The following is a 14694-nucleotide window of genomic DNA, read 5'->3' as shown; positions in this document are numbered from 1 at the left end:
GTGTCTGTAACGGACACGTTCGCTCATCTCTAGTCTGGACTGCAGGCGGCCGGTTCACCCCGGACTCTTCTCCTGTGAATCTGTTGTGATGGATGTAGTATACGATGGAAGGTCTGGACTGCAGGCGGCCGGTTCACTCCGGACTCTTCTCCTGTGAAGCTGTTGTGATGGATGTAGTATACGATGGAAGGTCTGGACTGCAGGCAGCCGGTTCACTCCGGACTCTTCTCCTGTGAAGCTGTTGTGATGGATATAGTATATGGTGGAAGGTCCGGACTACAGGCGGCCTGTTCACCCCGGACTCTTTTCTTGTGAATCTGTTGTGGTGGATGTAGTATATAATGGAAGGTCTGAACTGCAGGTGGCTGGTTCACTCCGGACTCTTCTCCTGTGAAGCGGTTGTGATGGATATAGTATATGGTGGAAGGTCCGGACTGCAGGCAGCCTGTTCACCCCGGACTCTTTTCTTGTGAATCTGTTGTGATGGATGTAGTATATGATGGAAGGTCTGAACTGCAGGTGGCCGGTTCACCCCGGACTCTTCTTCTGTGAAGCCATGCTGTTGTGATGAATGTAATATTTGGTGGAAGGTCTGAACTGCAGGTGGATGGTTCACCCCACACTCTTCTGCTGTGAAGCCATGCTGTTGTGATGGATGCAGTATATGATGATAGGTCTGGACTGCAGGTGGCTGGTTCACCCCAGACTCTTCTCCTGTGAAGCTGTTGTGATAGATGTAGTATATGGTGGAAGGTCCGGACAGCAGGCGGCCGGTTCACCCCGGACTCTTCTTCTGTGATGGCGGTTGTGATGGATGCAGGCTGTGGTTTAGTATCATCTTATTGAAATATAAAAGTTCTTCCCTGAAAGAGACGACGTCTGGATGGAGCATATGTTGTTCTACTACCTCTATATAATGTCAGTATTGATAGTGCCTGTCAGGATGTGTAAGCTGCCCCTGTCATAGGCATTAATGCCACTCCATACCATCAGAGATGCAGGACTGTGCGCTGATAACAAGCTGGATGGTCCGTCTCCTCTTGAGTCCGCACGGCTCAGTGGTTTCCAAAAAGAATTTCAAACTTTGATTCATCTGACCAGTCCATTGTAAATAAGCTTTGGCCCAGAGAAGAGGCCGGCATTTCTGGATTGTGTGGATATATGACTACTCTGCATAATATAGCTTGGATCTGTGTTCACATGCAATGATTTCTAGAAGCATCCCTGAGCCCATGCAGTAATTGGCATTACAGAATCATGTCAGTTTTTATCCCCTTAAGGACGTTGCCCTTCTTTTTTTCCCCCATTTGCTTTTTTTTTACTTTCCCCTTTAAAAAAATCATAACTCTTATTCATCCATCGCCGTCGCTGTCCAAGTTGCATTTTTGACTGTTATTATTTAATGTACTGAAAATCTTTGAAGATTTCTAAGTGGGATGAAATGGAATAAAAACCGAAATTCCGCCATCTTTGGGTGCATCTTGTTTCTATAGCTTACACACCACCACAAAAATGACCTGATAACTTTATTCTATGGGTCAGTACAATTACAGCGATGCCAAATTTATATCGTTATTAGGCTGTCATACTATTTTTTTCTAAAAACATTTAATTTTTTAAATTATTTTTTGACCGCCATAACTTTATTTTTTTATCGACATAGTTGTGGGGGGCTCAGTGTTTGCGGGGCGCCCTGTAGTTTTTATTTATAGCATTTTGGAGTAGATACAACTTGTTGATATGCTTAGATGAGATCTTTAAATTATTGCATCCTTTTTTCATTTACATTTTACACAGAGGCCAACCTTTTTGGAATTTGTGTTGTACAAGTTCCCCCTTCATGGCAGCAGCGCCCCCTGCAGGATAATGCACCTGGCTGCACTGCAGGGACTGAACAAAATAGACGAGCAACATTACAAAGAGAGGAGGGTGACGGCTTGTCCTCCATATTCCCGAATCTCATCCGATGGAGCACCTGTGGGATGATCCATGGAGGCCTCGACTGCACAAGTGAGCTGATATATATACCCTGTTTCCCTGAAAATAAGACATAGCATGATTTTCCTGCATTTTTGAGGATGCAAAATGATTTTTCAAGCTTTTTGAGGATGCTTGAAATATAAGCCCTACTCCAAAATTAAGCCCTGCTAACAGTTAAAGGAGATGTCCCGAGGCAGCAAGTGGGTCTATACACTTCTGTATGGCCATAATAATGCACTTTGTAATGTACATTGTGCATTAATTATGAGCCATACAGAAGTTATAAAAAGTTTTATACTTACCTGCTCCGTTGCTGGCGTCCTCGTTCCCATGGAGCCGACTAATTTTCGCCCTCCGATGGCCAAATTAGCCGCGCTTGCGCAGTCCGGGTCTTCTCCTCTTCTCTATGGGGCTCCGTGTAGCTCCGTGTAGCTCCGCCCCGTCACGTGCCGATTCCAGCCAATCAGGAGGCTGGAATCGGCAATGGACCGCACAGAAGCCCTGCGGTCCATGAAGACAGAGGATCCCGGCGGCCATCTTCAGCAGGTGAGTATGAAGACGCCGGACCGCCGGGATTCAGGTAAGCGCTGTGCGGGTGGTTTTTTTAACCCCTGCATCGGGGTTGTCTCGCGCCGAACGGGGGGGGGGTTTAAAAAAAAAAAAACCCGTTTCGGCGCGGGACATCTCCTTTAATTTAAAAAGTCAATTTAAATAGTGTCTAGGCATATATATATATATATATATATATATACTGTCATGGCTGATCGCTGTATGTTACTAAATTCCAGGAAGCCAAAAGATTGCGCTTACAATGAAGCGCCGGACAATGGATATTTATCAGCTCCCTGCATTAACTAACACCCGGTTCTCAGAGTGTCCCGTATTGAGGAATGTTAGATATATTAACCCCCGCTACATTTGCAGTCCATACGACTGATACAGTCCTTACTTTGTGCTCTGTGCTGCTTGTGGCGTCCAGATCCCGGACCGCGGATTCACAGGAGGTCAGGAAAGAGAAGAACTGGCGGCCCTGCGAACACAAAGAGAAGTACAATTTTACTTGGTTAGCATAGATGCTATGACAGATTTCGGTACAAGTCTCGCCAACAATTTACAAGCTCCGCCCTCCAGACTTGTTCGAAGGGACACACATTTCTCTTGAAGAGGACCTGTTGCTGGATAAAGTCAGCGGGGTTGTCTGTACAGGTCTGCAGCCGCGGCGCTGCGGCCTCTAATCCTCTTTTTACATACTCCTCTTCCTTCGCTCTTCTTAGTGCCAGCTACAGATGCTGTCAAGGTGTCAAGTGGGCGGTCCCCACCACTCATTCTCAGTGGGTGACATTGGACTTGATTGAGAATTCAGTGTCAGCCATTGACAGTGAGCAGCGGGAGCCGCCCACTTGACACATTAACAGTACCGATTGCCAGACCTAAGAAGAGCTCATCTGGAGGTGGAGCCAAAAAAGAAGCGGGAATAGACTTTATATGGCGCCGGGTCTTCTTATAGTGCAATGTGGAAGACTAATTCGACTTTTACAAACTGCCTGAAGTTCCTCCATATTGAAAAACAAAGTTCTTTCGGCGATGTCCTTGCGGCGGAGCAGGCGGAGGGTTCCCATCAGCTGGGGCTCCCGGTGTACCACCAAATCCCATGTTAAAGGTGCTGGATGTGTAACTACTTTTGGTTTCTGGATTGTGCTGACAACCTACTTAACCCCTTCCTGCCCAGAGCGTAGCTGTACACCCTGGCTGACAAGTAGTTACACCCTATGGATGGCACGGGCTCAGAGCCTGCACCATTCTCAGCGGAGCTGGCTGTGACTGACAGACGTCCTTCTACTACAACAGCAAGGATTTATGACAACAGATCCCTGCTGTTACCCCCTTACATATTGATTGCGGAGGGCCGATGGGTTGCCTAGGAAACTGGGTGGCAGTCAATGGGGTCTGGGTCTGCCATAGCCTGTGATTCTTATTGTAAGCGATAATGCATTGCCATACAGAAGTAAGTGTATTATTAGTGCAATCATAGTATCACAGGTTCAAGTCCCCTACAGAGACATACAAAATGTAACACATAAAAATACTTTAACCCCTTGAGTGGCACGCCCGGAAATTTTCCGGGACGAGCTCCACTGCCGATAGTGATATAGTAAATCTTTCGGGCTATGTATCACTATGGGAGCTGCACAGATCCACCGAGAGCAGTGCAAGGGCTTTGAAAAACCAGCAGAAGACATTGCCAATCTGCTGGCAATCTCCTGCTTCTAAGTTTCCCGCTTTGTTTACAGGTTGCCATAGAGACCATCGGCTTGTCAGAAGCAAGCCGATGGTCTCTGTGGCAGGGAGAGCTGATGCTTGGCTGTCAGAGGACAGCTAGGTACCAGCTCTTACAGCAGAGATCAGAGAAAACCTCTGATCTCTGCTGGGTTAACCCTTTACATGCTGCAGTCTATGTGACTGCAGCATGTAAAGGGCTGTCACTGCAGCATGTAAAGGGCTGTCACCATCGGACCCCCGGAATGTGATCAGGAATCCTGATGGGTCCCTGTGGAAGTCCCCTAAAGGGACAAAAAAAAAAAAAGTAAAAAAGTTATAAAAAAATAATAAAAACACTTGTCTCCCTTTACTTTGTAAAAAATCAAAAATACAATCACACATGTGGTATCCATGCGTCGTAATGACCCAGAGAAGGAAGTTAATACATTATTTAACCCCTTAATGACATGGCCCCTTTTTTTCTTTTTTCCCCATTTCTTTTTTTCCTCCCCACTGTTTAAAAAATCACAACTTGTCCCGCAAAAAACAAGCCCTCACATGGCCATGTCAATGGAAAAATGAAAAAGTTATGGCTCTTGAGACGCAACTGCAAAATTACTTGAAATTCAATGATTAGACCATTTTAAAAAACCTGCCCTGGTGGGCACGACAGGGTGGTAGGAAACCCGCCACTCAAGGGGTTAAAAGAAGCACAAAAAAAAGGAACATTTCGCATATTTTCTCCTCTATGTTTAAAAAAAACTGTAACTTTTTTTTTTCAATCACGCTTTGGTGTTGTCGTATCCGTAACGACACGTACAATATATGGAACACAATTTTTATCCTGCGCAGAAAGTATAACTGAAAAAATAAATAAATTACAGGCCCAAAATGCTTTTTTTCTTCATTTCCCCTTCCAAAAAAAATGTAATAAAATGATAGAAAGGCTATATGTGCCCCAAAATGGTACCAGTAAAAACTACAGCTTGCAATGCAGAAAAACAAGCCTCCGCGGAGCTCGGACCGCGATACATGAGAGAAGTTCTGGGGCGTCGAAAGCAGCGATGCAAAAAATACATATATTCTCTATAAAAAAGGGGTTTCATTGTGAAAAAACAAGAAAATATACACAGAATTTTAGTATTATTGTAGTTGTAGCATCATGTCCTTTATGCTGCATGATGAAGGGCGGTTTCAGACAGCCACAGGCACAGCTACGCTCGCCGGAACGGTGTGTAGTTGCGCCTGAATGAGGCTTTTCTTCAGCCATTCAATCTCCGTGGCCGTATAATTAACGGATGAGAATCCCGCTAGTGAAAATGAAACCGCTGAAACCCATTAAAGTCAGTGGTTTCGCTTTGTCTTGTTATGCGGATGTGATTATCGCGGACACATAAGGGGGAGGAACACGCCCATCTGTTTTCTTTCTGCCCTCCCCAAAAATTAATAAAAGTCCTCCAATACATTACATGTACCCAAAAGTGGTAAAATTACAGCTCGCCACACAAAACGTCATGCGGTCTTTTAAAGGTGGAGGTGAAAATTAACGAAAAAATTGTTGCATCCTCAGGACCAAAATAAGTGGCATCACTGAGGAGTTAATCCCATATTCCAGTTTACCATAAGGAAAGTAAGTCACGGGGACAGAGGTAGGTGTCACTCTTACCGCGGGTTCAGATTCTGGACTCATCTCACTCTTCCTCTTCCCATACACGTTTTCCAGATCTTTAGCGTACTACCGAAAAGCAGAGGACACGACAGTCATTACCGCGACGACTCCTGAATGGGCCGCAGCGACCAATCACATAGCAACGAATATAATCTAACGCACAAGATGTATTTTGCATTAAACGTCCTTCTGATTTTTGTGCAAACTTCTGTAATTAGGTTTATTGTGAAAACTTGTCTGCCTTTTGCAACCACTAGGGGGCCCATCTGTATGCGGCTCCGGCCCCCGAGGGCTTCACACACAGCGGTTTTAGGAAAAATGTTTCCTGACGTTTTTTGCCTCATTTTCGCATCAAAAACCAAAATGGTCAGATGTTCACTGTAGATGAAGAGGAAGTTATGAAGCAGAAGTCCAAAACGTAGGATCACACGCACGGGTGAGGAAGGCATCAAAGTCCGGCGTAGAAGAAAGGTAGAAGTCCTGGAGGGGCTGATGGCTACTGGGTGATGCTGGAGGTTGTGCCCGTGCCACTGAAAGGTTCTACACTGCGTGGGCAACGCCTGGCGTTGTGCTGCCAGTCCGTGCTGTAAGTAAACATTGGGCCTCATTCAGAAACACTGTCAGGAAGAGGAACGGTCTGCGCTGCTCCCAGCAGCCAATCACAGCAGCCTTCATTTTTTTCTCACTGTGTATGTGTTTTTTAGAGAATTCTCTATAGGGAGAAAAAAATGTCTGGAAAAACTACAAAAAAAAAAGCCACCCAAAAATGCTGGTGAAAAATAGACTAAATTCATTACATTTTTTACAAGCCTCAAAAAACTGTGTGCGGAGGAAGCCACTGAAAAAAAACACAAAACCTGCAGGCTGCAATTGGGAAAAACACCATGAATTCAAAAAACACATCCAGAGTGATGAAAAACATCACAAAAAACATAAATGAGGGAATTTATTAACTCCAGATTCTCCACATTCTCAGTGTCCAAAAGCCAGAGATTGTGGTGCTCAGTGGATATGCAGCAGAATTTAAACCTTTGGGTCTTTTTGGGCTCCGCTTACCCCAATTCTAAAAATAGGCAAGGCGTAGCAAAAAGTGGCGCGGACCCATCAGATTTACTATAGTGTCAGAAACCAACCAAAATTACAGCTGAAATCTGCAGCAGCTTGTGGCAAAGATTGCAGATTTGGTGCCCATATGGCCCGAAGATGCGCCCGATATATCAAGACCTTTGTGGCTCACGCACGTCACGCTGGCGCATAAATAGGTCCCAATGTTTGCACTGTGTCTCATAACTTCCTGCTGACCTGCAGCTCAGATCTGGCGGGGATATTTTTGGCTCTAAAAGCAGTGGAAATACGGCCATGAAAAACACAGGTGCCACGTCCACTGAGCCAGGGGGCATGTTCCTTGCTGGACTGAGGGGTGAGTCCCAGGGGGCCATGTTCCTTGCTGGCCTGAGGGATGGGTCACAAGGGGTCACGTCCACTACTGGCCTGAGGGATGGGTCACAGGGGTCATGTCCCTTACTGGCCTGAGGGATGGGTCACATGGGGCCATGTTTCTTGCTGACCTGAAGGATGGGTCACAGGGGGTCATGTCCACTACTGGCCTGAATGATAGGTCACAGGGGGTCATGTCCACTACTGGCTTGAGGGATGGGTCACAGTTGGTCGTGTCCCTTGCTGGCCTGAAGGATAGGTCACAGGGAATCATGTCCCTAGCTGACCTAAATGATGGGTCACAGGGGGTCATGTCCCTTGCTGGCCTGAAAGATGGGTCGAAGGGGGTCATATCCCTAGCTGACCTGAAAGATGGGTCACAGGGGGTCATATCCCTAGCTGACCTGAAAGATGGGTCACAGGGGGTCATGTCCCTTGCTGGCCTGAAAGATGGGTCACAGGGGGTCATGTCCCTTGCTGGCCTGAAAGATAGGTCACAGGGGGTCATGTCAGCATTCCTGCAAATCAATGCTTGACCGTTTATACTGGTGTGTAGAGTAATGAGTGGGAATTGAAAGCCAGGCCAGAATCATCCACAGACAGCTCTTTCGGGGATTTTTCCCCTCATCTGTGTGCAGTAGGATCCTGAATTGGCTAGTGAGAGGCATGTGACATCAGTCCTAAGGGGTATAATTGTGACAGGCGCCGCAGTCCAGCGCTGACTTTCACGTTGTGCGATCATGTGACAATCACATAATGGCTGTAGTCAGCTTCTGACAAGGAATGTACACAGTGATCATGTGATTGTCACATGATCACACAATGCAGAAGTCAGCGTTGGACTGCAGCGCCCGTCGCAGCCTCTGGGGAGCGACATAGGAGGTGCGTATGGACTGTTTCTTGCTTTTCTAATTACATACAAGAGGCCATTGGGAGCAATATGTTTCGAAGATTACAAATGGGGCACTATTTCTAAATGGGGTATTATTAGTGAATGGGGCCAAAAGGGGCAATACAATGAAATGGAGCAAAATGGGGTATTTTTACTTGCTAACGGGGGACACTTTAAATGGCACCATGTGGGGCCTACAGGTGGCACACAAATGGGGACAGTAGTGCTGTGTGAGGTACTACTGGTGGCATTATTACTATCTTGGATGATATAGAAGGAGGGTGAGATTCTGTGAAGGTGTAGATAGCTTAGGGAGGATGATGGAAAAGCAAGGAGCTGAAGGTGTCAAATTCTGCAGACACAAGTTGTGGCTAGGAGGAGTTGTCATGGCAGTCTGGGCTGAATACAGAAGAAAGGGGGAAATGAATGGCTGTGATCAGAAAGGCCATTGCCTGTGATTAATGGATATTACTGTATTGTAATCACTTATATGGTCTGCAGAACTCCTCTGTAGGGCTGATATCTACCGTTATATGGTCACTGTATGCGCTGCTGCAGATTCACTTCTGCATGTGTCACAGCAAAGGGGCCCACTGAGACTCTATGGCCAGAGGGCCCGCATAAACCTGGAGCCGGTCCTGACTCCTGGATCCTTGTGACCCTTAGAAGGAATAAGCCAGATTGGCACTGTCTCACAGTTTTTGAGTACAGCGACGCTCCTGGAACTTGTAAGAAGTGTCGCTGAGGAGGAGAAAAGCCGAAGGAACGTTTGACCTTCCTTCTTGTGATTGGCAGGGTCCCCAGACGTCAGACCTGAGGACTGCCCCAAAGGCCATTTAAAACGGCCCCAAGAGAAAAACAAACACAAGACTCTTCTATCTCAGGAGGACAAAAGTCGGTCCATTGTTTCAAGCATCTTTCAGCCAACTGAAGATGCATCTCATATCTGCTGACTCAAGAGATCTCAACTCTTATTACATCACATACAGAACCTTTCCACCCATAGCCGCCTTCTGCCACTTCCTGCCGCGGTCGGCACACGGCGCACCTCATCAAGTCTGTTGCAGATGTGCCACATTTCCTCCATGGATCCATCAGAATGACCCTCCGTTCCGGACTCCTTCAGAGGAATGGCGTATTGTTCAACAGACTCGGCTTCCGGAAGGGCTTGCAGGACCATCGGGGTGGGGTCCCTGGCTGCAGCTTGTGCTACTTTTCTCTTCACGGGGTTGGGATCTGCGGTTTTCCTAAACGACGGCTTCAGTCTGTTCGCGTTTTTCTCCTTCGCCGTAATATTCATGCTTGCAGCCGAGCTGAAGAAACAAAAGTCTTTATTAATGCAGAAGTGTCAAAATCGCCAAGAAGAGCGCAGCCTGGGAAGGTCCTGCACTGAACCGCGGCCGCATGTCTATGAGGGCCACGTGGTTGTACAGGCGACGGCACACAATTTCCACAGCCGGATGCCACAAATGGCTTAACGTTATAGAGGAGTTCTTCTTTATCGCTATCTAAGGCCTCTCTCGCACAGGCGCGCTGCCGACGCCGCGTTAATCATGGTATAACGCTCCCAGTGCGCTAAAACACGCTGTCAGCTGCAGAGAGCTACAGCAGAAAGCAAAAGTGAAATCGCGGCAGTTTGTCGCATTCATGTGTTAGAGCGGCCTCAGAAGTGAGATAACATTCAGTTTGCGGAAGCTGCGCCCCATCAGCAGCCCCTGTTAACCCTATGCTGCTCAGTGTAAATAGCGCTATGAGGGATTCGAATGGCACTCAGTCCACAAACTATCTATAGACCAGCGCCAAAGCTCCGAACACGGAGAGAAGCGGACAATGCTCCCTTCATGACATACAAACACATAATGCCGGTAGAAGTGGGTCACACAAATGGCGCGGCGACGTCTCCGGTAAATGTACAGACGCAAGAACTAACATACTTAGTACAAGTTAGGCTGTGTTCACACGCGCCAGTGTGATATTGGTCAGTGAAAAACACACATTTCCTGCTCCGCCCCTCCGGGATCTTTCTTCATGCAGTTCCTGAAGTAACATGCAGTACAATTGCATTGAAACCGCATGCAGCTCGCAAGGCCGCAACTCCAACCCAGAGAAAATCGTAGAGGATTCTTGAAGAATCGCACAAAAAAAGGACGCAACGCGATTTTTCTAGAGTTCACAAGAAAATAGGCTGTGCTTTTTTGCTTGGACTGCTTGCCCAATTAAATTGCACCTCGGAATAGAAGTAGGTAACATAATATGCTATCACTGGCAAACTCCTTAAAACGTAGCCTTTATTTAGATATTTTTTAAAACTGAGGGGGAGCGGCTTTCAAACAAAGACAACACAACACAAAAATGTATAAGGCCGCCTGCACACGGGCGGGAATCCCGCGGCGGTATTTCCCGCGGGATTTCCGCCGCTGAAAGTTTGCATAGGAGTGCATTACAATACGCACTCCTATGCAGACGGCCGCGGTTTGGCCGCGCGAGATTTCGCGCGGCAAACAAACCGCGTCATGTCCTATTTTTGTGCGGGGCACGCACTCACCTGGCCGCCGGCTCCGGTCTGCGCATGCGCCGGCTGCGCGGCAGCCGGCACATGAAAGAGCCGGGGCCACCAGGCGCGGGAGAGTACGCGCTCGTCCCTGCAGGCTCTCGGGTCGGGTCCCGCGGCGAGAATTCTCGCTGCCGGATCCGACCCGCTCGTCTGCAGGCGGTCTAATGCAGAGACGGGCACTCTGCGGGGGATCTGATTCAATAATTGGTTACAAATTGCAAACGCACCTAGTGTAATGCCGATTACTGGAATGAATAATACTAAAAAGGTTGTGGTCTTTACAATAGAGATGGGAAGGAAGAAACCAATGTTTAAATTCCCTGACCACTACAATTCCGCCTGTTCGCCCATAACTAACGTAAATTTAGGCCCGTCCACAATAATTAAGGACCAACAAAAATAAAGATGAATGATGTAAAAATAGACGGTGAAGCAGATCCGCCCAAGGGATGCACAAGAAACGGGAATATAGGATGGTTATAAGGCCCTTCAGTTCAAGTATCTGATTCACCATAAACCAAGTATGTAATAACTCATCTGATGCACCAGAAGACTTATGTCCACGGGAAAAATCTGATCCGCTGCGGATTTGTAACGCAGATTTGGGCTGCGAATGCACTGTAATTGTCTTTTATTTTTCATGCGGGAGATCAGTTGCGCTATGTGCTCTATGAGCTCCCGCACGCGTGATCCGCACTAAAATGGAGCATGTCCATTTTTTTTCATGCTCCAGAAATTTTTTAATTCACTTTTAAATACCATCTGCGGGTATTTATCTACCCGCGGGTGGTCAATGCATTCCTATGGGGTCCGAATCCGTGTGCGGGAAAAACGTGGACTTGAGGCCTTAGGCTGCAATCCGACGAACATATATCGGCTCGGTTTTCACTCCGAGCCAATATACGTCCTCCTCATCTACAGGAAGGGGGGGGGGGGAGAGCCAGGAGCAGGAACTGAGCTCCTGCCCCATCTCTGCCTCCTCTCTGCCCCTCTGCACTATTTGCAATGAGAGGAGGCGGGACGGGGGTGGGGCTAAGTCCCCCCCACCCCTGAGAATTAGCCCTGCCCCCATCCCACCTCTCCCCATTGCAAATAGTGCGGAGGGGTGGAGAGGAGGCAGAGAGGGGGCAGGAGCTCAGTTCCTGCAGAGGAGGACGACGTATATCGGCTCAGCGTGAAAACCGAGCCGATATACGTTTGTGGGAATGCAGCCCCATGTTCAGTCGTTCCAATGCAGCCAAAAACAGATTTTGGGTGCATTGGAACGACTGAACATAAGTCTTCTGGTGCATCAGAAATCCACATTGACGGATCAGTTAGAAAGCAAATCACACTGGGCCTATAAGTCACCCTGGGGCCCTGGGTCTGATTTGTGCTTTACAGCAGATGAGTTACTTATTACATAAAGAATCTGGGAATGTGTAGTAGAAGAGAAGGCTGAGAGGAGACTTAAAGGGGTTGTCCCGCGGCAGCAAGTGGGTCTATACACTTCTGTATGGCCATAATAATGCACTTTGTAATGTACATTGTGCATTAATTATGAGCCATACAGAAGTTATAAAAAGTTTTATACTTACCTGCTCCGTTGCTAGCGTCCTCGTTCCCATGGAGCCGACTAATTTTCGCCCTCCGATAGCCAAATTAGCCGCGCTTGCGCAGTCCGGGTCTTCTGCTCTCTTCAATGGAGCCGCTCGTGCAGAATGACGGCTCCGTGTAGCTCCGCCCCGTCACGTGCCGATTCCAGCCAATCAGGAGGCTGGAATCGGCAATGGACCGCACAGAAGCCCTGCGGTCCACGGAGACAGAGGATCCCGACGGCCATCTTCAGCAGGTAAGTATGAAGACGCCGGACCGCCGGGATTCAGGTAAGCGCTGTGCGGGTTGTTTTTTTAACCCCTGCATCGGGGTTGTCTCGCGCCGAACGGGGGGGGGGTTAAAAAAAAAAACCCCGTTTCGGCGCGGGACAACCCCTTTAATAGCTGTCTACAAATATCTGAAGGGCTGTCACAGTGCAGAGGGATCAGCCCTATTCTCATCTGCACAAGGAAAGACTAGAAGCAATGGGATGAAACTGAAAGGAAGGAGACACAGATTAGATATTAGACAGTGAGGTGATCAATGAGTGGAACAGGTTGCCACGGGAGGTGGGGAGTTCTCCTTCAATGGAAGTGTTCAGAGGCCGGACAGACATCTGCCTGGGATGATTTAGTGATCCTGCACTGAGCAGGGGGGTGGACCCGATGATCCTGAAGGACCAAATGACCCCGGAGGTTCCGATGACACTGGAGGTCCCTTCTAACTCTACTAGTCTAAATCTTGCACGATTTTCTCGCCCGTGTGATGCCGGCCAAGGCTGTATTTTCACGGACAAGTTTCCTTGTGAGTTTTGTGCGCTGTGAGATGCAGAACGCTCGCATGGGAAGGCACCGCACTGTTCTCATCAGATCTGTTTACACGCACAGTTTGTCTCTCGCAGCGACATTGTGTGGTAGAAAAATTGCGTTCTACTTTTCTGCGATTTAGTCAATTTGCGTTATTTCCTGTAAGGCAAGTTAGACATCTTAGACATCTCATCCACGTAGAGTTTCATGCGGTGTGATGTGATTTTTCAAAAATTTTCATATTAAGAAAAAGTGATTTCCACGTGTGCGAGGCGCAGGTTCACGGATCTCCAGGGATGTGATGCGGCTTCCTCCTGAATCGCATCGCACTCACATAGAAGTCTGTGATTTTACAAGCGCAATATCGATCTAGGTTTCTTGGACTGATTACGTGGCCGACTGTGTAAATCCGGCCTCAGGGCTTATTCAGACGACACTAAGCGCAAAAACGCTCGCAGCAGCGCAAGAAGTTTGCACATGAACATGAAGGATGAGTAGATTTGCGTAGTGTCTGCGTATACAACTGCAGTATTTGCGCCCGCAGGGCCGGATCACACTCGCACGGCACGCCCTTTCCGTGGATTAACAGGTTAATGAGCGCCGGATGTTCACACCTCCCTTTGCAGATTTGCGCACCTCTCGTAGACGTCTAGGGGGCGGGTGCTACTTTTTTCTGTGAGCACAAAATGCGCTCATGAGAACAAATTTACTAAACTCAATGGCTTCTATTCTCGGGGTCTTAAGGAGAAGTGATGCGTGCGTCAGAGAACAGGTGCCGCCATCTTGCTTCTCCAGGACCAGAGGCTCACTTTAAGGGACGTCTCACACAGAATAGAATAACGGCGCACGGCGCAGCTACATTCGCGGCTGCAGGGTTCTGTAATCGCAGGAAGGTTTTAAGCCCATATGAGAATGTCCGAAGGATTTGGGGTGGAGTTTACTGGGGTTTGCGCTGCGTCGTGCAGCCTATTCCGTCCCAGTTGAAAGGTACCTAAGGAGTTAAAATGACGTTTAGGATTGGAAACGCCACCAGGAAAAATCACCAAGCGCTGTCCCTCAGGGGACGCTTCAAGCCGCAGCGCTAAAGGGCGGAGCCCCAGGGGATGCTTCACGCCGCAGCACTATAAGGGTGGACCCAGGGGACGCTTCACACCGCGGCGCTTTAAGGGTGGAGTCTCAGGTGATGCTTCACGCCACAGCACTATAAGGGCGGAGCCTCAGGTGACGCTTCACGCCTCAGTGCTATAAGGGTGGAGCCAGGGGGGTTCACGCCGCAGCACTATAAGGGCGGAGCCTCTGGTGACATTTCACGCCGCAGCACTATAAGGGCGGAGCCTCAGGTGACGCTTCAAGCTGCAGCACTATAAGGGCGGAGCCTCAGGTGACGCTTCACGCCGCAGCACTATAAGGGCGGAGCCTCAGGTGATGCTTCACGCCGAAGCACTATAAGGGCGGAGTCTCAGGTGACGCTTCAAGCTGCAGCACTATAAGGGCCGAGCCTCAGGTGATGCTTCACGCCGCA

General features: G+C 48.2%; 1 protein-coding gene across 1 annotated transcript in view; it reads right to left on the bottom strand.

The window, feature by feature from the left end:
* The window catches only part of LOC136586577 (uncharacterized), a 92578-nt gene extending 83041 nt beyond the window's left edge, over nucleotides 1-9537 (bottom strand). Inside the window, exons 1-3 of the mRNA XM_066584711.1 lie at nucleotides 9286-9537; nucleotides 5906-5974; nucleotides 2930-3010 (exon numbers count right to left, since the gene is read on the bottom strand). Coding sequence (XP_066440808.1) covers nucleotides 2930-3010; nucleotides 5906-5974; nucleotides 9286-9537 — 402 coding nt within the window. The remainder of the gene's footprint in view (nucleotides 1-2929; nucleotides 3011-5905; nucleotides 5975-9285) is intronic.
* Nucleotides 9538-14694: the final 5157 nt, after the last annotated feature.

The sequence above is a fragment of the Eleutherodactylus coqui genome, chromosome 12 (assembly GCF_035609145.1).
Source record: "Eleutherodactylus coqui strain aEleCoq1 chromosome 12, aEleCoq1.hap1, whole genome shotgun sequence".
NCBI lineage: Eukaryota > Metazoa > Chordata > Amphibia > Anura > Eleutherodactylidae > Eleutherodactylus > Eleutherodactylus coqui.
The sequence above is the reverse complement of the archived record's forward strand: the minus strand, read 5'-3'. Positions and strand labels throughout refer to the sequence as shown.